This window comes from Notolabrus celidotus, chromosome 9, assembly GCF_009762535.1.
Source record: "Notolabrus celidotus isolate fNotCel1 chromosome 9, fNotCel1.pri, whole genome shotgun sequence".
Classification (NCBI taxonomy): domain Eukaryota; kingdom Metazoa; phylum Chordata; class Actinopteri; order Labriformes; family Labridae; genus Notolabrus; species Notolabrus celidotus.
In genome coordinates this window covers 27,404,350-27,427,568 of record NC_048280.1, presented here as the reverse complement: position 1 = coordinate 27,427,568, position 23,219 = coordinate 27,404,350, and the positions used below count along the sequence as shown (strand labels likewise).

At 40.7% G+C, this 23,219-nt stretch overlaps 1 protein-coding gene across 1 annotated transcript in view; it reads left to right on the top strand.

Moving 5' to 3' along the window:
- Window positions 1–11,882, top strand: part of fgfr1a (fibroblast growth factor receptor 1a) — a 30,776-nt gene extending 18,894 nt beyond the window's left edge. The window contains 12 exon segments of the mRNA XM_034691723.1: window positions 886–1,030; window positions 3,301–3,491; window positions 3,866–4,011; window positions 4,709–4,830; window positions 5,325–5,435; window positions 5,982–6,172; window positions 6,310–6,432; window positions 6,632–6,702; window positions 7,045–7,067; window positions 7,070–7,181; window positions 7,976–8,081; window positions 10,591–11,882. Of these exon segments, the coding sequence (XP_034547614.1) occupies window positions 886–1,030; window positions 3,301–3,491; window positions 3,866–4,011; window positions 4,709–4,830; window positions 5,325–5,435; window positions 5,982–6,172; window positions 6,310–6,432; window positions 6,632–6,702; window positions 7,045–7,067; window positions 7,070–7,181; window positions 7,976–8,081; window positions 10,591–10,767 (1,518 nt within the window). The 3' untranslated portion in view covers window positions 10,768–11,882.
- Window positions 11,883–23,219: the final 11,337 nt, after the last annotated feature.

Here is a 23,219-nt window from a genome sequence, read left to right as displayed (position 1 = left end):
CTGAGGAGGAGAGCGGAGAGTATATATGTAAAGTGTCCAATTATATAGGAGAGGCCAATCAGTCGGCCTGGCTGATTGTCACCAGATATGAGCCCACAGGTAACCAAACTCAGCTGCACAGGGACGACAAAGCGGAGACGCTTCCAGCACCTCCTGGAAAAACCTAGGGCCGTATAACTCAAGACAACCTCAGCTGTTTCTCTCCTCCCTCCCTCCGTTTTCTCCCTCCCTCTCTCCTGCCTCAGTGCTCCTGACTGTAAATGACGCTATGGAAAATTCCCAGCAGAACAGTTGAAAGTGTTTAGTCTCAGGTTTATGTTGGACCTGCTCTCATTCCTGCCCCATGCCTGTGCTGTGCCCTCCTAATAAGGGCCTCTCTTACCATCCTTTTCTATTACTTTCGCTCCTTTGCCCTTCAAAGTCCTCCTCACACGCCTCACAGGCTCTCCCTCCCCCTCTTTTTGTTTTTTTCCAGCTGTCCTCATGTGCTCACCTATGTCAGCCCTCCTGTAGTTTCTCTAATGCTCACATCGTTTACAGAGGTGTGTGTGTGTGATTGTGTGTGTGAGTGCGCCCTGTTCTGCTACGGAGTTTTCCATGTTGCCCATCTCTTGCATGTAGAGATGAGACTGAGGTATTTGATGTGGTGATGGGTTTGGACCAGTTTGGGGTCCAGCAGTGCAGACTCAACCTAACCAGCTCCTCCACTAACAGATACTGGGGGGCTCTCTCTCTGACAGAGTCCTCTGCAGGGGGCTCTTGGTGGTGTTGGATGGCGGAGGAGAACGCTCCTCCATCTCCTTTTTCTTTTTCAAAATCCTTTACTCATGGTTCCTTTCCCCTCTTGGGCCTCTTGTTGGGTCTGCTTCCTTTGTTATTTTCTAGACCGCTGGCCTTAACACCACGGACAAGGAAATGGAAGTCCTCCAACTGAGAAATGTGTCTTTTGATGACGCTGGGGAGTATACCTGCTTGGCGGGCAATTCTATCGGGTTCTCTCATCACTCTGCATGGTTGAACGTTTTTGAAGGTATCAGTGGTTCTGTCTCTCTCCTATGTTTCCTTTTTATTCTTTACTAACTCCAGCCTGGCTTTCTATATTCATATGTTCCAGAAAAGAGTCTTGTTTGACTCTATTTCTGTTGAAAAATGTGAAAGTAAGCCAGGGCATGTTACAAAGTACTAAAACTCTTCTCCATGTCCTCAGCATAGCTCTGCTCCATCTAAACTCTTTAGATGGGAGAGTTTGGGCTATGCTCTGATGTCTGTTAAATGCAATCAGAAAATGCCAAACAACCAAGGATATGACAATAAAATCTAAATATATGGGTGGGTGAATGAATGGAATCTTAATTACACAATGGGGAATTTGATTTGTGCCAAGAGCAAAACATCATCGACTTCTAAAACATCAACAACATACAGGAAAGCACATAACAAGCTAAAGAAATCATTCAAAATACATAATTTAAAAAATCACATGATTACCTTTGAAGGATATCAAGTACTTAAGTGATAAAATGAAAAGTGTTGAAATTCAGACAGTGATATTAGAGCCTGTTTAGCAGCTGAATGCTGCATTGGACCAAGGATGTGATGCATCCTGGGCCTTCTGTGCTTCACAACACATATTCAGACCAAAGAGGGGAAAGCAGTTTTTAAAAGAAGCGCACTGAGTGGTCTCAGCCTGGTCGAAGTTTTCATTTATAGACAGGTTTTTTGGCAGCTCTGATCAGATTTCACTTTGAACTCCCTCCACCATTCTGCTCTTTAACCGGTGTTTGTATTTGATTTGGTGTAAAGCTGATTTTCTTTGACAAGCGCTGCAAATGACATGTATCCCTGATGTCATTTCCTGCTGTGAGCACAGCGGCTGGCTCTGATAATTGGCTCTCTGTGGTGGATGTGTCTCATTCCTGAGGGTTGGAATGGGCATTTGTCCAATTATCAAGCAGCTTGTCAGTCAGCCTCTTCACACAAGCGCAGCTCGCTTGTGCTGCTGGTGTTGGTTAGGGGTGTAATGGTTCACTACAGTCAGTATGGCGCACCCTTGGTTTGGGATGCAGTGTTCTGCATTAAGACTTCAGTACAGAATAGTTGTATCTGATAATCTCCAACAGACATAATGCAATTCAATGTACTACTTCATTTTTCAAGGGCTATAGTTTGGTTAAATGTTCTGTGGTTTACATGCTAAACTTATTTTAATCAAGTTCTGTTAAAGCAAAAGGCCAACTAGTATAAGTTGTTTTACAAGTGAAGCTGCGCCTTGTTTAAGAAACAAAAATGTTTGTAGAAAAAAATGTATATGATAGTGGGGCATAGTATCTTTCATAAGAATTTTGTAGCGGTGCCCATATAGTTGATTTTTAGCATTGCCATACAGGCAGATCTCAGAATAAACATTAAGCCTCCTACAAAGTCTACAAAACAGTTTAAAACAACTGCATCTTTCATTTCTTAAATTGTATAAATGTATTCAGAAGAGACTTCTTGAGTGTAGCTCCTGTGCAGAAAGCCCCATCCCGTGCCAAGGTTTGTACCAGACTGTTTTTCATAACTACAGTTTCCATTACATCCCTAGTACTGGTATGAATAAACATTGGTGTTTTCACTACAAGGGAGGAAAAAAACAAGATCTGAATTTGACCGCTTCAAGAGTTTTTTTTCTCTAACATAGCACTTGTTAAATATGTTAAAGCATTGTTTACCAGCACCAACACACATCCTGTTTAATATTGCATCACAAATAAAGTGAAAACTTGATAATTTATTGTTAAGTCAAGCAGTTAAACTATAATATGTACATAGAAAATGCTTTGTTGTATGCTGCCTGTTATGTAGCGTTGTAATGTGAGATTATTTGATAACTGGAGTGGGTGTGAAGTGTTGATGCCTTGTATAAAAATCAGATCCTTTGAGCACTTTTTAACTCAGGTATCTGTTGACAAACTGTTTGTAGTTTATTTTTTATCGTAGGAGTTGGTCCTGTGTATTTCTGTTGTAAAGGGTTTTTAAATCCAGTGACACTGACACTTTTCATATTAACATAGAAATGAAGAGTGAAAACCTTGAACACTGTGCTACAACACAAGTGTCAGCTTCATGTGTCTGTGTCAGAGGCTCTGGTTTTTAGACAGGGCTGCTGTGTGTTTGTGTGAGTTTGTGTGTTTGCTGTGTGTTATTTGTGTTGCTGTGTGTGTAAAGCATGCTTTCTTTGGCATTGTTGGATGTCAGACCATCTGCGATTTCATTAATGACAGTTGACCCAAACCCTCCTTGCCCCGTCCATCCATCTAGCTGTCCCACACTATCCCCCAGCCAACCACACCTACCTGGAGGTTGTCATCTACTGCGTGGGCTTCTTTTTCATCGCCGTCATGATCGCCATTGTAATCATCGTTAAGATTCGCACCTCCTCGAAGAAGAGCGACTTCAACAGCCAGCTGGCTGTCCACAAGTTGGCCAAAAGCATCCCATTGCGCAGACAGGTAACAGAAAGTAGATAGGGGGTTTGGAATATTTACACCTTTCATCTCTTCTCTCTCTGCATGCTATAAATCATTATTTTAATATATCTTAAGGCTTTTGAGGTGTTTGGCTCTTTTGTAAAAAGTATACATTGTTAATGTTTATGCTAACAAAAATATGAAGCATGCATTCAAAGAGATTTCAGGTTCACTTTAGCACTTACCTTGAGGTCTTGGGCGTCAGGTAAGTGTTGAATCCAGGAATGTCTCAGGGGTATCAAACACATGAATCCTCTGTAGTTTGTATTCTCTTGTAGTCATCTTTACTAAATAAGCTCTTACTGCTGGTGACTGTTCCACTATGTGGGGAGTAATGTTAGTGTCTTTTATTGCAGGTGTCTGTTGACTCTAGCTCCTCCATCCACTCTGGAGTGATGCTGGTTCGTCCCTCCCGTATTTCATCCAGCGGATCCCCGATGCTGTCGGGGGTGTCTGAGTATGAACTTCCACAAGATCCACGCTGGGAGCTTCCTCGAGACAGGTATGCCCTGGTTACAATCGTAAAAAATACCTGTGTTCAGAAAGGTGACCATCTGAAAGAAAGGTTAGCATTGTCAAATATTTAGTCTGATGGACAGAAGCCATATGCCAAAGGAAAGAGGAGGTCTCTTAAAATCCTACACAAAAAGCTGATAGTAAGTTTCAGCACTAAATGCCTGGGCTGTACAGAGCAGCATTCTGAAGAAACATTTAGAAAGTCTAACAGTCATGCAACACAGATTTGATATAATAATAATTATAATAATAATAATAATAATAATAATGATGATAATAATAATAACAACAACAACAATGATAATACATTTTATTTATATAGCACCTTTTAAAACATGTTTACAAAGTGCTTTACAGAGTGCAAGACAAAGCGAGTCAAAACACAAAAGCACATGACAGAGGTAAGGAGAGCTAAAATGAGTTAAGTAAAAACAATAATAAAGCCATGCAGAAATTAAAAAGTCAGTGATGAGTTAAGAAACAAAAGAACATTTTAAAAAGTGTGTTTTTAAAAGATAATTAAAAGAGGACAAGGATGTGGCTTGCCTGATCTCCTGCGGCAGGTCAGTCCAGAGTGACAGGGCCCTGACTGCAAAGATATAAATGAAAGGGCAACCTTGAAATGAAACAGATTAGTTGTTACAGTAACTGTTAATATCTCCTGCATCTTGTCCTCCTTTCAGACTTGTTCTTGGGAAGCCGCTGGGTGAAGGCTGCTTTGGTCAGGTGGTGATGGGAGAGGCGCTGGGCCTCGACAAAGAGAAGCCAAACCGTGTGACTAAAGTGGCAGTCAAAATGTTGAAATGTAGTTGTTGTTCATTTTCCCTAATAAGTGTGTGTTCTAGACCTAGATCTGCTGGGACTTAGTCAAGGACTTGTATAGAGGAAAGTTGCTCAGAGTTTGGCAATCGGTTTTACAGAAGCCTGACGTCCAGACTCCAGAGACCAGAGAACTTATAACACCACAGCCATAATGAAGACATACTAAGAGACATCTGCCATTGGATCCCAGCCACTGTGCAAATAGGAGAGCAGAGTAAAAATTTATGAGAACCCTTGACCATCCCATATAAAACAGTGTTCATTAAAGTGCACCGAGGAGTGAGGATGGGGGGAAAGTAGCATTTATTGTCTAGTACTTTAAGTGCCTTTCCAAGGGAGCATTCTCCAAGACAAACGCCAGACAAACTCGGCAGGAACTGCAAAGTTGGGTCCTAAGGTTGTTATCGTGAGGCCTTTGTGGACCTTTTAACAACATAACATCCACTAATTACCCCGTTTCTTTCCTTTCCTCTCCAGCTGACGCCACAGAGAAAGACCTGTCAGACCTGATTTCAGAGATGGAGATGATGAAGATCATTGGGAAGCACAAGAACATCATTAATCTGCTGGGAGCCTGCACACAGGATGGTAAGACCAGACAGACTGTGGTCTTCTACTGACCGTCCATGGCCTCTTTAGACCAACCTAAACACTCACACACACATCCACACACTGTTGTCCCTCAGACAAACCGTGAACCTTACTTTGAGACAAGTGTGAAAGCGCATGATTAAACGTTTCTGACACCGGCTTCCGAGCTCTCTGTTTGAATCGACCACAGCTGCTGCCATTTCTGCCCAATCATCCCTGACCAAAAACTAAAGAAACTAACCCTTCATGACCCGCTGTGCACATCGCTCTGCTGTCTCCACACTGAAACACAAGGCTCTTTGTCTACTCCAATTTATTTACCAACTGAATCTTATCTCACTTGAACCTTTAACCACTGATATGAAGTATTTATGTCCTTAGCTTATAGATACAGGTTTTTTACGGGCCTGCAATTTCAAGGATTGTAGGATTATTTCAATTCAACAAATAACCTCTGTGTCTCTATCTGAATTGGTATCACTTCATTTCATTGCGTTGCCCTCTTTAAAGATTTATATTTGTATTTCTTCCCTTTCTCTTCAGGTCCTCTGTACGTGATAGTAGAGTACGCATCCAAAGGAAACTTGCGGGAGTACCTGCGAGCTAGGCGCCCACCAGGCATGGAGTACTGCTACAACCCGGACCAGGTACCTGTGGAAAACATGTCCATCAAAGACCTGGTGTCCTGTGCTTACCAAGTGGCCCGCGGCATGGAGTATTTAGCTTCCAAAAAGGTAAAGTTAAACTACAAATAGCCATTTTCAGGACTGATATTTTTGTTTTACAGAGTCGGAACACATGTATATAATGACAGTAAACATTTACACTGATGTCTGGGTTCAATCTAAGTAATGTCCCTTTATTCCTGCAGTGCATCCACAGAGATCTTGCAGCTCGTAATGTTCTGGTTACAGAGGACAACGTGATGAAGATTGCTGACTTTGGCCTGGCTAGAGATATCCACCACATTGATTACTATAAGAAAACCACCAATGTGAGTAGCTTTATCAGTCTTGAATTACTTTGTCACAACAGCTTGTTGTCTTCAGCCCTTTTCAGCTCTTTATGACCTCTCATTTGTTTATTTTATGTTGATGAATAGAGCTGTTTTGTTTATGTATTCAGTTTATGCGGATGAGTAGCACTTTTATATATTTCACAATCTGCATATTTCTTGCATTTCTCTTCAATAGGGTCGTTTACCAGTCAAGTGGATGGCTCCCGAGGCTCTTTTTGACCGGATATACACGCACCAAAGCGATGTGTGAGTGTCACAAATCATTACTTCTCCAATCCAGTCATGATGAAATGTGAGGAGAGCGTTTGCCTTCCTATCATAGCTTATTTTAACTCCCTTTAAATACAAATTTTAATGTAATTCTTAATATATTTCTAATTTTCCTTTTATTTTCTGTTTATTATATTTATCATTTTAATTGTGCTCTTTTATGCTTGCCTGAATGTTACCAATGCTTTTAATCTTTTAGTGTAAAGCACATTGAGTTGCCCTCGTGTATGAAATGTGCTATACAAATAAAGCTGCCTTGCCTTGCCTAGTCGTGCAGAAAATCTTGACGCCTCTCTCTGTCCCTGTCTCCGTCTGCAGCTGGTCATTTGGGGTGCTACTTTGGAGATCTTCACTCTTGGAGGCTCTCCATATCCTGGTGTGCCTGTGGAGGAGCTGTTTAAGCTGCTGAAGGAAGGACACCGCATGGACAAGCCCTCAACGTGCACTCATGAACTGTAAGGAGACACTGCTCACGTGAAATCAAACGTGTTTTGTAACTTTCTGATTTTGTAAAGAAAACAAAATGAGGAATTTTGGAACTTTAACTTCAGGATCTGAACAACCCCGAAGTTCTGATAAAGCTAGATCATTAGTTGTGATCAGAGCAGAGAAAGGATAAGAATGACTTTAAGGATGATTTTCCAGCATGTTTTTCTCATAGTCTTGCAAATATAATGCAAAGTGTCTCAAAATGTTTGTCCCAGTTTGATGCAGATATTCTGCCATATTTAAGAGGATAAAAGTAAAGTGTTTGGTTTCTGCTCAGAACCAGACCCAGATGTTGCTTATATCTATAAAAGCCATTAAATAAGTGTGGCTTGAAACACTGTTTTGAACTTTGATTTACTGGAGAAAATATTCAAAGATACCAACTTCAATGAGAAAATCATATAAATTGAAGCTGAATTTGAAAGATGATCTATGAAGCACTTCATTGCTTCTTAGTCACTGCTGTGTCTCATGCTTGGCTGAAACAGTTGGCATTGATATTTACATTACTGCTGTTGTTGTATATTAGAAATATCATCACTAAGCAACGTAATAATCATCCCCACCACTGTTTGCGTGACAGCCAATAAAATAAAAAACTTAAAGGTTATGTGAGGTAAATGGCACATCATGCTCTGATGTCTTCTTTAAATCTGATTCAGCCACAGAATTCAATCATTTCTAATACATGATTCATTTACTGGAGTTTAAGGGCATGACCATCCTGACTGCTCTGCTGTGAATCTCTTGCTCCCTGCAGGTACATGATGATGAGGGACTGCTGGCACGCTGTCCCCTCTCACAGACCAACATTCAAACAGCTGGTGGAGGACTTAGATCGCTCCCTGGCCATGACATCCAACCAGGTGAGTCCTCTCCCCATCAGTCAAGGAGGAAGCGGTAGAAGCTTAGACTGTAAACGTAGAAGATGTATCCACCGTGACATTGCCTAGTACTTTCTTAGCCGTTAAGCACAGTGTAACCCTTACTGTCTGAAAAAGCTTGACTCCTTTGGCTGCCAGTTAGTGCTATAAACCATGCAGAAAAACATGGTATTTGTCCAGTTTTTTAATTAAAAAATCCCACCAGCAGAAAAACTGCCAAGAAGATAAGTTCAGTGATTACATCATGACTTTGTTGACGTCTAGCACACAGCCAGCCAGTGTTGTAGTACTTGAGTCCAGGACTTGTGTCCTGGTTTTCAGGATTTCTGACCTGAATTTGGCCTTGAGCATTGATTGCATTTAGTAGATGCAGAAGATGACTCGTATTGTTTTGTTTTTGTTGTTGTGATTTGTCTAAGTCCCTAATTACTTATTTGTTCATTTATTTGGGTCCCCACGAACTACTAACAAGGTAAGATAAGATAATATAAGATACTCCTTTATTCGTCCCACGATGGGGAAATTCTTTGAGTTACAGCAGCAAACAAGAAGGTGTACAGTACAAGAATATTTATATAAAAAAATGAAAAATCTCCATCAGAGACAACAGCTTGGCCATGATTCTCCTGTCAGCCACCACCTCCACAGGGTCCAGGACTAGCAACTACTCTTCCTGGGGTCCACTCATGCAATCTGTGCAATCCACATTACATAATGAAAAATTCAAGGTGAAATTTAAAAACAATAAGAAAAACAAGAACACACAATGAGCAAGATACAAAACCAAGAAGATCACAATAAACCTATTATAAATCACATAAGTAATCTCTCATGTGCCTGCAATACGTCATCCAAAAACAAATAATAATAATAACATTATTAGTAATAATTATCAATAACCCATCACCACCATCATTGACACAAGTGACCTAGAGGTTCTTCATATGTATTAGTAACAAGTAATATTTTTATTTTCTGTGACACTACATATTGCTTTAAAGTGTTTTTAAAGACTATCTTACTGGTTGAACTGGTACTGCTCTGCATTAGTATCTGTGAGTGGAAGTGTAAAACAACCTCTAGAAGCATGTCTTCACTCTGGAGAAAGGTCTAGCACATGTGTTTACCTCAATGTGCGATCATACACCCTCTTGTTCAGCAACAGTTCCTTCAAAAAATGCCTTAAGAGGTGACTCATGTAACGAGGACTTAGCTCAGATTCTTCTGAGATGACTCAAACTTGATTTGGACTGGAGGTATGGTGACTCGACTACAACACTGCAGCCTACAGGGTCCACCTGTCACTCAAGTGACCATGTCTAAAACTTTAAGGCTTAATATAATTAGATAGATTTGAGAAGAGTACCCCCAAGTGTTTGTTTTAAATTAGGACTTTTGAAATTGACGCGATAATAACGAGTTAGTTCAAATTTTCCTTAACGTCACTAATTTATTTGACGCGTGATTAATGCGCGCATGTTCTATGTATGACCCTCGGCCCACCCCGTAGTTTGGGAAATCCGGAATCGATACAGCAGTAGCATAATATTGTGGATGACAAGAAGAAATGAATAAAGAGGGTGTTTTGAATGGCAAGTTCAGCTTTAAAGCACTGCCAGATGGTTCTCTGGACAAGACCAAAGTTATCTGCATTTACTGTCGATGTGACGGAGACGCATGGACAATGCGTCTGCTGTTGTGATGCATGAGCTCAATCACTCTGTGTTGTACTTCTGCTGTGTGTTGTGATGCCTTTAATGACTCTTCCTCAACATAGGACAACAGCACATCGAGCTCATGTGACACCTTCACTTCAACTCAAAACCATATCACCCTGAGCAACCTTAAAGAGGCAGTGCAATATATGAAATAGAAGTGTCTCGAACTTCATTAAAGAACTCAATGATACAAATACTTAGACCAAAATAAATCTCGTCTTACAGTAGTATTACTAAGTAATGTTACATTCAGGTCAGAATGCCCTTTCAGCATATTTTTGAGCATGCAGTACCTTTGATGTTGTGTGGCGATTGTTCTGGACAGTATTTGTCATTGTTTTGGATTGCTGCAATAATAATAAACATGCATTTGCATAAAGCAAGCATATTCGTCCACTCCCGTGTTAATAAGAGTATTAAAAACTTGAAAATTTTCCCTTTTAAGGTACATTTAGAACAGATAAAAAAATGTGTGATCAATTTAAGATTGATCGGCAGTTAACTATGGACAGCATACGATTAATTGCGTGATATTTTAATCGATTGACAGCTCTATTATAAATCAATAAACATGTTTACTTCTGCTGTGAAAGTGGACATTTTATCATGGGGCCTAAAGGGGTTAACTTGCTTTTGAAGCCAGTTTCAAATGGACCTCAGAGGAACAACAGTTTTTTGCACTTCTGCATAAGCTTCATTGTTCAACAGTAGCAGTTGCCTCTCATTAAGAAGTGAGACGTTGATGTTTTTTCCTCTCCATTTGTTGCCGACAGGAGTATTTGGAGCTCTCTGTGCCTCTGGACCAATACTCCCCCAGCTACCCGGACACCCGCAGCTCCACCTGCTCCTCTGGCGAGGACTCTGTCTTCTCCCATGACGCCGGAGCTGAGGAGCCATGCCTGCCAAAGTTCCCTCCTCATTCTAACGGGGCAGCCATTAAGAAACGCTGATACCTCATCTTCATGCAGACAAACATTGACACTTCCTCTGCTCCCTGCCTCACGGGGTCGGACTCTTCCCCACATTCCCAGAGATGAAGCTAAAAAATACTGGTGCTCTGTGAGAAAGGAGCTCAGAGGACACATCGGAGAACATGTCGGATCACATGGACTGAAAAAGCAAGCAGATTCACGGTTCTTGGTGGTGACGATGTTTTTATGGGGCACTTTGCATTAATGGGAGCGGCAGTTTGTCAGTGTCAGAAAAAAGCTCCCTCTCTTGTCTCCACTTGGGCATTCCTCAAGTCAGGAGAATCTGAAAAAGACTGACTGTGATTGTGTCAGGTTACGTTTGTTTTGTTGTTTTTCTGCCCTTAGCGGTTATTTCATCAGTAAATGTTCTGCATTTCAGACCAAATCCAGAAAAAAATTTAACCAGCAGTGCTCCATTCACTCTCTTCTTGTAAATACAGTTAGAAAATTATAAATATGAATATATATTTACATTGTACTCTTATTTTTATTACCATAATTGATTTATTTCTTTTGTACAAGGATGCTTTTGTTTATCTATTTTTAATAGTCTGTAGGGGCAGTTGTTACATGAGAATATCTTAAAAATTGCTGAGGATGAAATGGCCAGTTTGTTTTTGCTTCCCCTAAATTTACTGCGTAATCATGGATGGAGAAATATATATTGGGTTTTCTATTTTTTAACTGTAAGTGCTTTTTATGACACAACCTAAAGAAATGGATTTATGAAAACACGTGTTGACTGTGTGTCTGTGTATGCGGCTGACTGACTGTGTGCGTGTGTATGCGGCTGACTGTGTGTGTGTGTATGTGTGTGTGGATAATCTGTCTTGTTTCCATTCAAGATTGTTCATTTATTTTAAGGATGGTCACAACTGTAAATATTCCAGGTTGTACACCATGCTCGCTAGCATCCTTCAGTCAACATCATGCACTTCCACTGTGCATGCCTTCCATGTGATGAACTTTATCTTCTACTGTAAATGCTTTAACAGGAGTTACATTTGCTGCCATATAACTTCTGATGAAGGGTTTCAGAACACGTATGTCATCGTAAAAGGATTACATTAAATAAAATGCTATTGAAAAACAAACCACTGAGGCTTTCAGAGTTTGAACTCAACTCCATAAACAGCTCTATAAATACAGAGATTTTCATGCTGCTGATGTAAATCATGATTGCAGAGATGGAGCGATGGCTACTTCAATCTCCCCCCCGTTAAACACAGGTTGCTGGGGTCTGATTAGATATGATAATGTGCTGCTGACATCAGAAGAAATGTTGGCGAGCGCAGAGAGCCACTGCTGGCAGTAAACATGTGATTTATGGTCGTGGGAATGGCTTGGCAAGTGCTGGTGCTACACTTCCATCCATCAGCCGCACCAACCTTGGTGCTTGTGTCCGACTCTGGCTTCCTGCCATCAGCTGATGTGTCACCTGGATTGCAGTCTCCACGCAACAGGCTAAAATGAGCCCAACAGCACGACTGGCTGTCGACCTTTTTTAAAAGCAGGCTCTTACAGCTTGAGTCAGTGTAGTTAGCCTTCTGTGCGGACTGTATTACAGCGATGGGAGAGAAGAGTTTATATGTTAATAAAGAGAAAAGCTCCTTGTTACTTAATTAGTTTAACAGTTTAGTAAATTCAAGCTTCAGGGATAGTACACTAACACAGACACCATGCCATGGCCCTCAAAGATACAAGGCTCCAGATCAACACACTTCCAGGATTAAAACAAACAGATGAATGTATTGTTTTGGGAGAAATATCATCCCCTCCTGGAAACGGGCAGCAATAAAAGAGTATCATCTGTGCCATGGTTGAGGTGATGATGAAGAGCTCTATTGAAGAGTAGAAAGGAGAGGAGAGGCCTCGCTTTATAACCTGCTAATGGTGCAGAGCGAGGAGCAGGGATGCTATTAGGTGAAGGGTGTTATCACTTCTGACAGATGGCACAACAAGAGTTTAGCAGAGCAAAGTTCATCAGGTGTTGCCCGGTGTAACAGCGGCTTCAGTGTGTCTATCATTTTGTTTTGATTTGGAAGGTGTTTATTGTCAGCAGTAATAATTCTGGGAATGTTGAAGTCAACAACTATTACTGTTTAATCTCTGACATGAAAGAGGAATTAAATGCTGTGTCCTCTTTTGTCCGCTCCAAAACTACAATCTGATAAGATTGCACATTGATTTGGGCTTACTGGAATTTGAGCCATCTGGGTATGAGCCACTGGTTGGTATGAAAAGCTTCAGGAATCAAGTCATTGTCGTCTATATGATGTTTTAAGAATCATTGCATCTGAAGTAGATGGATACAGGCCGGTGTTGGGACAATTGAAGATGCTTATTGATACACAGTACAATACATGGAATTTTTTCTGGCATCTTACAGCAAAACATACAGTTACCAAATATTATTTAGATCTTTGTTAATTTCAAAGAACATTTTTTCTCTTAATCTGCATGAAAGCAATAATTTAGTACAACTGATTCGACTTTCAGAATAGTTACACTGCTAAAGACGAGGCTTGAAAGTATCCAAAAGTAGTGAGGCAGTGAGAACCTTCAATTATCAGGCTCCTCTTCTGTGGAATCATCCATCAGTTTAGGCAGACACCCTCTCTTCTTTTACAACTAGGCTCATGACTTTCATCTTTGACAAAGCTTAGAGTCAGTGCTGGCTCAGACTTGCTTTGGACCACCTTCTAGTTGTGCTGCTATAGACTGCAGGGAGACAGTATGTATGTATATAAAAGGTGACTTGCTTGACTCCCGCTGCTACTGTTACTGGTGTTACCATTCATATCATCCCGTTGCTTTTATTCATTTCATCTCTGTTATTAGTTATAAGTTGGTTGTAGTTAGGGTGGTTATGGTTTGTTATTTCTGCCTGTCTGTCTTACGGCAAGCCCAAAGCAGATGGCTGTCCACCAAGAGTCTGGTTCTGCTTGAGGTTTCTGCCTGTTTCAAGGAAGTTTTTTCCTTTCTGCTAATGATAGAATTTGTTAGGTCCATTTCAGTTGTCTTATAAAAAGTAACTTCCTGTCCCTCTCCTTATGCAAAATGTTACAAAATAGCCTTTAAAGTACAATATGAAGTTGAGGTTTCCAAAACAGCTTGTTGCTCATTTAAGTATTTTGGTTTGTATCCTCCACCTAGAATCATTTGTTTAATTCTGGGAATGGATGCATTTCCACATCTTGAAGATATAAATGACAGAAAGCCCATCATCTGCAGTCTGAACATCTTTTCTCAGTCAGTAATATGAGCAAGATGAGAGCCGTGTGTATCTCCTTGGTGGCCTGTTAGATGAATTGCTCTGTGTTCTTGTTTACCAGGGATGGTTTGATTTATTCCAGTTTAGGATTATCATCTCCAGCTCTTGAGAAAAGCCCTGAGCCCTCACCAGCATCAATCTCCTCCTCGTGTTTTTCCTGTCAGCGCTGACGGACGACCTGCCCTTCACCTCTCTGACACCCTGAGCAGGAGACACGTCATCAATCAGGGATCATTTCTTGGGCACAGTTAGATGAGAGGGGGTCCTGGGATGGTGACGCCAATAATGGTGATGGTACTTGAGATTGCATATGTTGATGTTTCTGCTTATTTCAGCCTCCAGAAAACAAGGAGTGGTGACATCAGCCTGCTTTTGTGCACCCCTGTCTTCTCCCAAATGAACTGATGATTTATGATATGGAGGGAGGAGAGTTTAGTGGAGAGTGGCTGTCACTGCACATGAGGGGACAGAGGGGAGGGTTACGACAGAGTAATACTGGAAGTCATTAATCTCATTCTGGCCAGCGTCCATCTGCAAGGTGAAGGAGACATGTCTCTTGTCCTGGCAGTGCTCCCTACAGTCGAGTACATAAAAATCAGACCTCAGACAGTTCAGCATTACGTGTGTGTGGGTTACCGCAGCAGACAGGCTTAGCTCTGCCGCACCAAAGATTTCAAAACAGATGAGGAATTTTAATTTTCTGTTGTTTGCTGCTGTGACAGTTATCACGCCCTCCTTAACAATAGTTCAGATGATGAACTGCTGTTTTGTTCAAAATGTGGCCACTGTGGTTCAGGGTGTTGTCCACTCTTGAGGATGTGTAGAGCAGAACAGCAAAATATGTAATTATTCAAATACTTATTGAAGAATACTTGGCGCAGCACCCTGGACTTTGTGCAGAAATGACATAAAAAGGCAGCTGATATGCTCTTTGGTTGTTGATGTGTCTCTCTCCACAGAGAGTCTGGGCCCCCGTTTGTGAGATGGCTGTCTGTGTGACAGGTCCCCAGTGCCCTGGCTACTCTGTGGGACAGACATGAGATAAGAGGTGAGTGTGGGCCACAGTCTGTCACTCAATGTGTTTTTCAGTTACTGCCCTTTTGCCTCTTTTCTGCAGATCACAAAAATAAAAAAGCCTGTAAGTTTGTGCTGAAGAACCTGTTCTCTCTACAACAAGAACTGTATCATAATGTCCAGTTTATTGATGCCTAACGGGGCAAGTCATGGATTAAAGCTTGCATATTACGGTGCTATAAAAGCAGTTATTATGAAAATGTGAAATTAGAGTGTAAACAGAGATTTGCGGGGATTTACATATACGTTTTTGTAAAAAAAATTCGTAACCAAATTTGATTGAGAACATATCGCTCGAGGAATATTATGCTGAGGTAGCCTAAATACAGACATCCTTCACTAGTCACAAGCATAAATGGTAACTTCCAGCATAAGCACTAGACTTTTGTGTTGTCGTGAAGCATAATTTTGATAAACCATTAAAAACTGTAACTATGTTTAGAAATTACTTGGTCACAGTGCTTCACCCAGGGTTGTGTCCAGATTTTCTTGACCTGGGTGGCCCTGACTTATGCAGGGGGGGCATGAGGTAGCATGTGTACACATTTTTTTTTACCCACTATGTCTTTGCTTATCATGACTACTTCAATCTCAACATATCTTTTTTATACAGAGGTTATACTCCTGTGCAAAATGTCTTCACTTGTGGCAACATTTAAATAATTTAAGCTTTATTTTTAAGGACTAAGAAGAAAGTTTTCTTCTGACATCCCAACATAAAGTATTTAAAAAGTTTCAAGAAAACTCCAGCACACTGACTGACTTTCAAAAATATATTTAATTATAATATTTCAATACCTGAATATTCCCTATAACTATATTTATAACAGTCAGTCTACCATCTTCCACACCCGTCCCATGAAAAACAGCTGAAAAAAAATATTTGAGTAGCAATTGAAGACAACGGGCTGCATTTACGTGCAAAGAAAGACACTCGCAGCCTGTTGCATCAGAGTCGACATAGTCAGTGTTAACATTGACCCACCCTTGAGGAAAACAAGCCAATCATACTTTGGATTTTTGGGTAACCTGAGATGGCCAATCAGATTCAAAGGGGGGCCTGTGCCAACCCTAGCCACCCCTCTGGACCCCCCCCCCCCCCCCCCCCCCAGATTTCATCTCCATTTCATTGTAATTTAGGTGAAGTTGATAAATGTTATTTAAAAATTAAAAATGTACTAAATCAATCCAACAGAAACCATGGAGAGAAAATGTATATCTAAAACAAAGATGAATAGTGTTCACTTATGTTCTGTTGTTAAGCTTGACAGACGAAAAAAAAAATGAAAACAAACTTTGACTTTGCACTATGTGTTTTCAAAGGTATTTAACGTGAGTCTTAATGTCCTTATTTATTTCAAAGTTTAAACTTCTAAACAATATTTCATAACCTTTTTCTTCCCTCTACTTTCCAAGTTTAACCACAGAGGAACCCAGAAAGTATTTTTACCTGTGTGTCTGAAATAGCACTATAATTTGTGGTCAGTCATGTTAAGTCTTACCAATGAAGTCTGAAAAGTGTCACAGACAGACTGAAAATAAGACATTTTGAGGCAAAACTTTCTGCACGTTGTCTGGCAGCCGAACATACATGTATCCTGATTCGTGGAGAGAGTATTTATGGCGTCTGGAGGCCCGGGTGTGGTCAGGTAAATGAGATGGGTGAGGGTGTTTGTTTGGTGTCTAGCTAAAAGGAGGAGGTTGGTGGTGGTAGAGGTGTCTGCCTGACAAGGTGTGTGTTGGCATCCATACAAAACCTGACGCCTGCAGGCACGGCCCCGCCTCTTTCCCACCAGATCGACTTTCTTTAGCGCAGGAATGAGCACAGACACCTCCTCCAGGCTGAGACATATAATCTGGGCCTGTCAGGGCCTTTATCAAACAGGATCAACTGGTGCACTGGGCCTTTCTCCACAGTCCCCACAGGCAGCAGGATACCTGCACACGCATTCCTTTGACACATCCCTGTCCCAAGAGGCGTATCACCTGTCTTTTATGGGAGCTCAGCCTAAGGATGCATGGGGAGGGGGTTAGGATACAGTTGCTTCTCTGCATTGTTCTGATTGAAAACTAAGATAGCAGCGTGGCCTTTGGTTTGCCGGATTTTCTTGATTCCTTGAGTCTCAAAATGTCAGAATGCTGATAAACAGAAAATCCCTCTGAAAGAAAGCAAGTAATTTTTTAATCTCCTAACAGGCCAATGTTTTAGAACATTTATCTTTAGTGTATTTGGATTTTAAAGATGCCATATTGTCCATCTTTTACACACTCTATAATCCTTGTTCGATTGGTACAGGGGGCGTTTTAGGAAACAGCAGCTCACCCCAGGGAGCCCTCAGTGACTCAAGCTTGCTCTTGCGCGCGACCAGATAAGAGGCGGTATGAATCAAAGCAGCAGCGTCATCCTGCATAGGACTCTAATCATATCACGCACCCCTCAGCCATATGTCTTTGTACTCTCTTTAATTGAATTGAGGCTGGGATGAGATTGGCTGACATACCTTCCAGTCAGTGAGCTGCGTTGTTTTCTTGGCACACTTTGGTATAAAATCTTAAAGGTATCCTGCAGTCAGTATTTTATCTCCTAAGTTTCATTGCAGTTAATAGACTTGTCCATACATTTAACCTTTATTGTCTAATAAGAAATAATTGAGAATTTTATTGGCATGTTGGCAACCTTTCGATTGCTTATTAACGGCTGACCCATCAAACATGACAGATTCACACCCAGCAGAGCGCCTTGTTGCAAACACTTACTGTATTGAATTTCTCGGCCATGTGTGAATGCGTTATATGCTCCTGTCTCACCGAGGAGGGCATCTGACGTCAACCAACGGAATTACTAACATCTATCTCCCATGGCCCTGTGCAGACACATGGGGATTAAGTAAATGATTTAATGCCTCTGAATCGCCTGTTTATTCGTGCCCTCCTCCACCTCTGTTAATCACTTTGTGTGAAGAACTGCAGCCAAGGTTCAGACATGCTACACTCATGTCTCCTATAGTACAGAATCTACACCTTAACATGTGCGTACATGTCTGTCTGAAGTCTCTGCACCTTTGTGGCTCCTGTATGAAACACGTTGCCTGAAGCAGCTGGGTTTTCCCTGAAAAGAACTGAGGTGAAACAAATTTCTTCTTTCTTCCTATTTTGTTTCCCCTGCTTCCTGTGGAGCCAGCAGGCTAAACCGTGAAAACCAAACAGAAATGGAAACAGACAGACGGACAGAGAGGTCTTTTCAGGCTCCTTGGCCCATAATCAGAATGGGATGTGGGTTTGAAACTAAAGTGAACAAGTCAGTGTCAAACCTGCCTGTGACGTAGACTTAGACTTGTCCAAACATGGTGTATTCCGGTAAAGCAGGGCTGACTGATTAAGAGATGAAAAGCTCTGATTTTAGAAAAGGCAGAGGATATAATGAGGTGTTGAGAGTCTGGCACAGGAAACAGACACTATGGGATGTTTGATGACTAATTCCTGCTAAACTCAGCACAGCCAAGTGTTGAGCTCTCAGAGTGAGTGCTAACTTGGCTGAACTCCCCTTTATTACTTAAATAGTTGATATGAAACAGCAGCAGTTCAAAAGGCACAGCTGTAAAAGCGATACTAGTATAGAACCCGACTATGAATGTGCCGAGGCCTCACTTCTGTTAGGTGGACACTTGATCCTAAAATGTATTTTCACTGCTGCAACAGATCACAATTGGAAGCGTATTGAATGAACCTTTCACTATTGACAAACCTGTTAATATAAAATATACATATAACATACGTAAAAATATATAAGCTACTAATTAATCAGACTTTAAGCTCTTACAGTATTAGGACAGCTGAGAAGAGGCAGTGCATGACATGCACTCAGGGGAAGAGACAGTGACGACTTCTTGTCTGTGTGAAGGGATTCGGCTCTGTGTTACATGATTTCTTACAGAAATGAAAATATCAAATGATGATAGAAGCACATGGTGAAAATGTAGAAAAGCTCATGCAAAGTTGAGAGAATTATAACCTGTAGATCTTCTTAGCTGTATGCTAGTTCGTTTAACCCTCCTGTTATGTTGGTTTCTCTGGAACAGCAATAATGTTCCTGTGTCAATTTGACCCGGGCATATTCAATTATCCAAAGTGTCAGAACCACAAAAAATCCCAATACACATTTTTTAAATCAAATTTTTAACTCCATTACTAACCATTTAAATCAAGATTTAGTCCATTGGTGTTCTTTAACTCTCACAGATCATGGTTCGATGAGGATAACTCACTTGTTTCTCATTGAAATCAATGTTAAAACTTTTTTTTAATGTACATTGGAAAGACCTAAATATGAATACAATCGTTTTCCATGACATAAATTTTATTTTGTTTTATTTTACATTTTGACTTTTTTTTTTTAGTTAAGTGATGTTGATAAATTAACAAGACACCTCTTCAGTCAGATTCAGCACATACTTTTATGCTGCATTTAGCTGGTTTGGAAGGCATATATTGCCTTAAATAGACTTTTAAAAGGTCTAATTTGACCTGCAACATAACAGGAGGGTTAAAATGCTAAAAAAAAAGAAACTCAGAAAATAAGGCTAATGCAGTTTACTTGTTCTATACCCAACCACAGACAGACCGCTAGCCAACAAGCTATCAGCTAGCTCAACATGGAGAAAATTTCAGCAGCTAAGGAAGTGATGTTTCCATCAAAGGAAGGCAGGAGAGACATCACAGCTAAAGGTGAAAGAGTGTTTGACATATTTTGGCCAGGTGCTCAAAAACACAACTAAGAGTGCTAAAAATCTGTTTTGTGTTTGCTACATTTGTGAATTAGCAAATGTTTGCTAACCAGGCTTACTATCTGTCAGTATTGTGTTCACAACTTTTCATTACAGCCCAGAAGAATACCAAACATGTTAAATAAGGTTTCATAATAACCCAAACTATATTTTACCTACTCTTAAAACTATATATATAAAGTGTATAAACAATAGTTGAGAAATGGAACTTTCTCAATTTCTGAGGAAATGAACTTACTCACTCTCTTCCCTTATGCTTAATTTGTTAGCAGCTGGGTGGCTTAGCTTGGCAATAAACACATATAATGGTAATATTTGAATTAATTTTAGCCTTTTTTTTTAAAGTTAAATTTTTGGGCATTTTTGCCTTAATGATAGGACAGCTAAAGAGAAACAGAAAAGATGAGTAGTAGAGAGCTGGGGAGGACATGTAGCAAATGGTTGACCGGTCAGGAGTAGAACTGGCGACCTCTGCCACGAGGACTGTAGCCTCTATATGTGGGGCGCTTAGACTGCTAGGCCACCAGTGCCTCAATTTTAGCATTTCTTATGGTCTGCTGACTCTACTGTTTAAAAATGTCACACATTAATGAGAAAACTGAGTTCTTACTCTGCATCAAAAGAAGTAAGCACACCCTCAACTACACCACTATATCATTAATGTAGTTAATAGTTAGTGTTATTAAATCCAGCTTTACATCAAATTCTTTGCGAGGGTGTAATTAGTACATGAAGCCACCATTCTTTCCAGGGTTGCTAAGTCCTTGAAAATACACAACAGTTACTTCTCAAGGTGATATCATGGATTATCTAATATGATTACAGGTTTTCGTCACCAAGCACATTACCCCAAACAGTATTTAGACAGAAACTTGTAATTTAGTTTGTGTGCTTGTATGCAGAGAATTTTGAGGATTAATCCCAGCAGCATTCAGATTCCTCTGCCTCACACAGGGCATGTTAGGGCTCCCAGCTGCTGTTTCATGCTCTGTTTTCTATGCCATGCAATTATGCTGGTTCCCACCGGAGGTTTGGATTGGGTGGAGCTCAGCAAGGAGTTAGCTGAGGCATTATCTACTCCTCACTGAGCAGAACTTACAAATACAGTCTGAAGGAAAAAGCAAAGTGGCACGCAAACACAGTGCACCAAAGCACAAAAGCAACTACCCCCCCCTCAAAAAAATAACTACTGCAGAGGAAATGGCACCGCTTAACTGGATAAAGCACACAGAGACACCACCCATAATTCTGTTACCAATTCACGTGAAAAATGAGAAATGACTGTAGAGTACAGTGAGACTTCACAGATTTCAGGCACACAACTCTTTGAACCCTTTCAATGATAAACATCAAACCAGAGCAAAGAAAACATCCAACAGATTTCTAGTGAAACCCCTGAAGACATTTTGAGCCTATTCCCCTCTTTCATCCATCTAGATAATGCTTTTTATTTCATTTCATGGCTTGCAGTAGGCGTAAATCAGAGAAAATGGGACCCAGACTTGAAAGAAAGAAAGAAAGAAAGACAGAAAGAAAGATTATCTAAGGTGAAGAACAAACGTTGTCTGTATAATTGTTTGGTACAAAAATCTGCTGCTCTGGATCAGACATTTAAGTTATGATGTATCTGTTGCTTGTCTGGGCTGAACAGGGTAGAACAATGGGCTAAAAAGTGAATAGACAGAAGGTTTCAGGGTCTCTGCTTGTGACAACAGATTCGTTGTGAGGGCAGGCTGGTAATGCCTGGCACCGAAGTCCTGCCTGTGGCCTGTCATACCCTCTCTCTGTCCAGCCAACTGCCATGGATGCTTACTTTATGGTCTTGATCGCCCTCTGGTGGCAAGAGCTGGAATCACCGGTTCTTCATTTCACATGGTGTGCCTGTTTCTAATTTGTTGTTTTTAAATGTGATAAATTAATGCAACACAGCAACATTTGCTGTAGTTATTTTCTTAAGAAGAATTTTCTAAGTAGTATAAAACAGACACTGTATTCACATAAGCATCAGCAGTTTGTATAAAATAAGTCAAAAGTTAATTTTTAAACAGTCTTACTGCAAAAAACATGGGAAGTCTTTCATTGAAACCTTTACACATTCAAAGTATTCACGTGAAGCAATTTATGTATGTATTAGCACTGATTGACCCTGAAAAATAACCCAAACCCTGATGATGTCATCAGGTTTAATGTTGTACTTTATCTTTCTTATTATAAATAAAAAGATCATGTTTTATCCAAGAGGTGAAACTTTGAAAGATGTGCATGTTTGTTAGAGAGGGAGGGTTATAAGCTGCTGAGCTGCATCATGGGAGTTGTAGGGTCCAAAGAAGATGGCACATACTACAGAATCTACAAACTTGAAGTCCAGATATCTTGGACGTTGTGGCATTGACCCAGACCAGTCCTCGTTACACAAAGTACCACAGGTATCCCTTTAGGACTCTTCAATTTTGTCATTTTGTAAAACAACGATTATCCAAGTATCATGATCCAGCTTATTTTTGGTTGCAATACTTCTGTATGTTGTTCATCTTCTTGAATTTTAATGTATTTAATTTTTTTTTATTATTATTTTAGTAAATTAATAAAAAAAGAGAAATCGTTTTCTAAATCTGGACAGAGATGAATGAGAAGGTTTTCTTTTTCTTTAAGTGTGTTTCTCGCAGAATGTCTCAGCGCTGGTTGATGGTTAGAAACAGCCAGAACATAAAACACCTCCCACACAAACACAACCTTTAACACATGCATGCACACACAAACACACATTTCTCCCTGCACCTTCTCCCTGATTCCTCCTCAGCTGCTCTCACGACTGCCACAGCCTGACATGACTTCACACCTGATAAGACTCTGCAGAACATAGCGGTATAATCTTCCATTAGCACAAATGTGAACCTTTTACTCCTGCACCTTCTCACCCCTCTCACTGCCTCTCTCTCCCTCCCTTGTTTTAAGCTTTTCTGCTTGTGCAATAGTCAATAATTCATTGTCAGCGTCGCTGCCTACAGGTCCTTGTGCAGAGAAAGCGGCTCTGCTCGTCATTCCTGCAGTGTGCACTCTGGCAGCCGCTCCTGAGAGAGAGAAACAGAGAGAGAGAGGGAGATTGCACAGACCCATAGAAGCTGCAGAGCACACACACCCACTGAAGACACACAGGACTACCCTCACTCCCCTCCGCTCCTTTCTCTCTCATGCTGTCTCCTCCAACTCTGTGCTCAGCGTTATCAGAGCTGCTGAGGTTGTAGGCAGGCTGATTATCGCCTCCAAACAAGCCACTTTCCACACAGGAGTAACTTTAA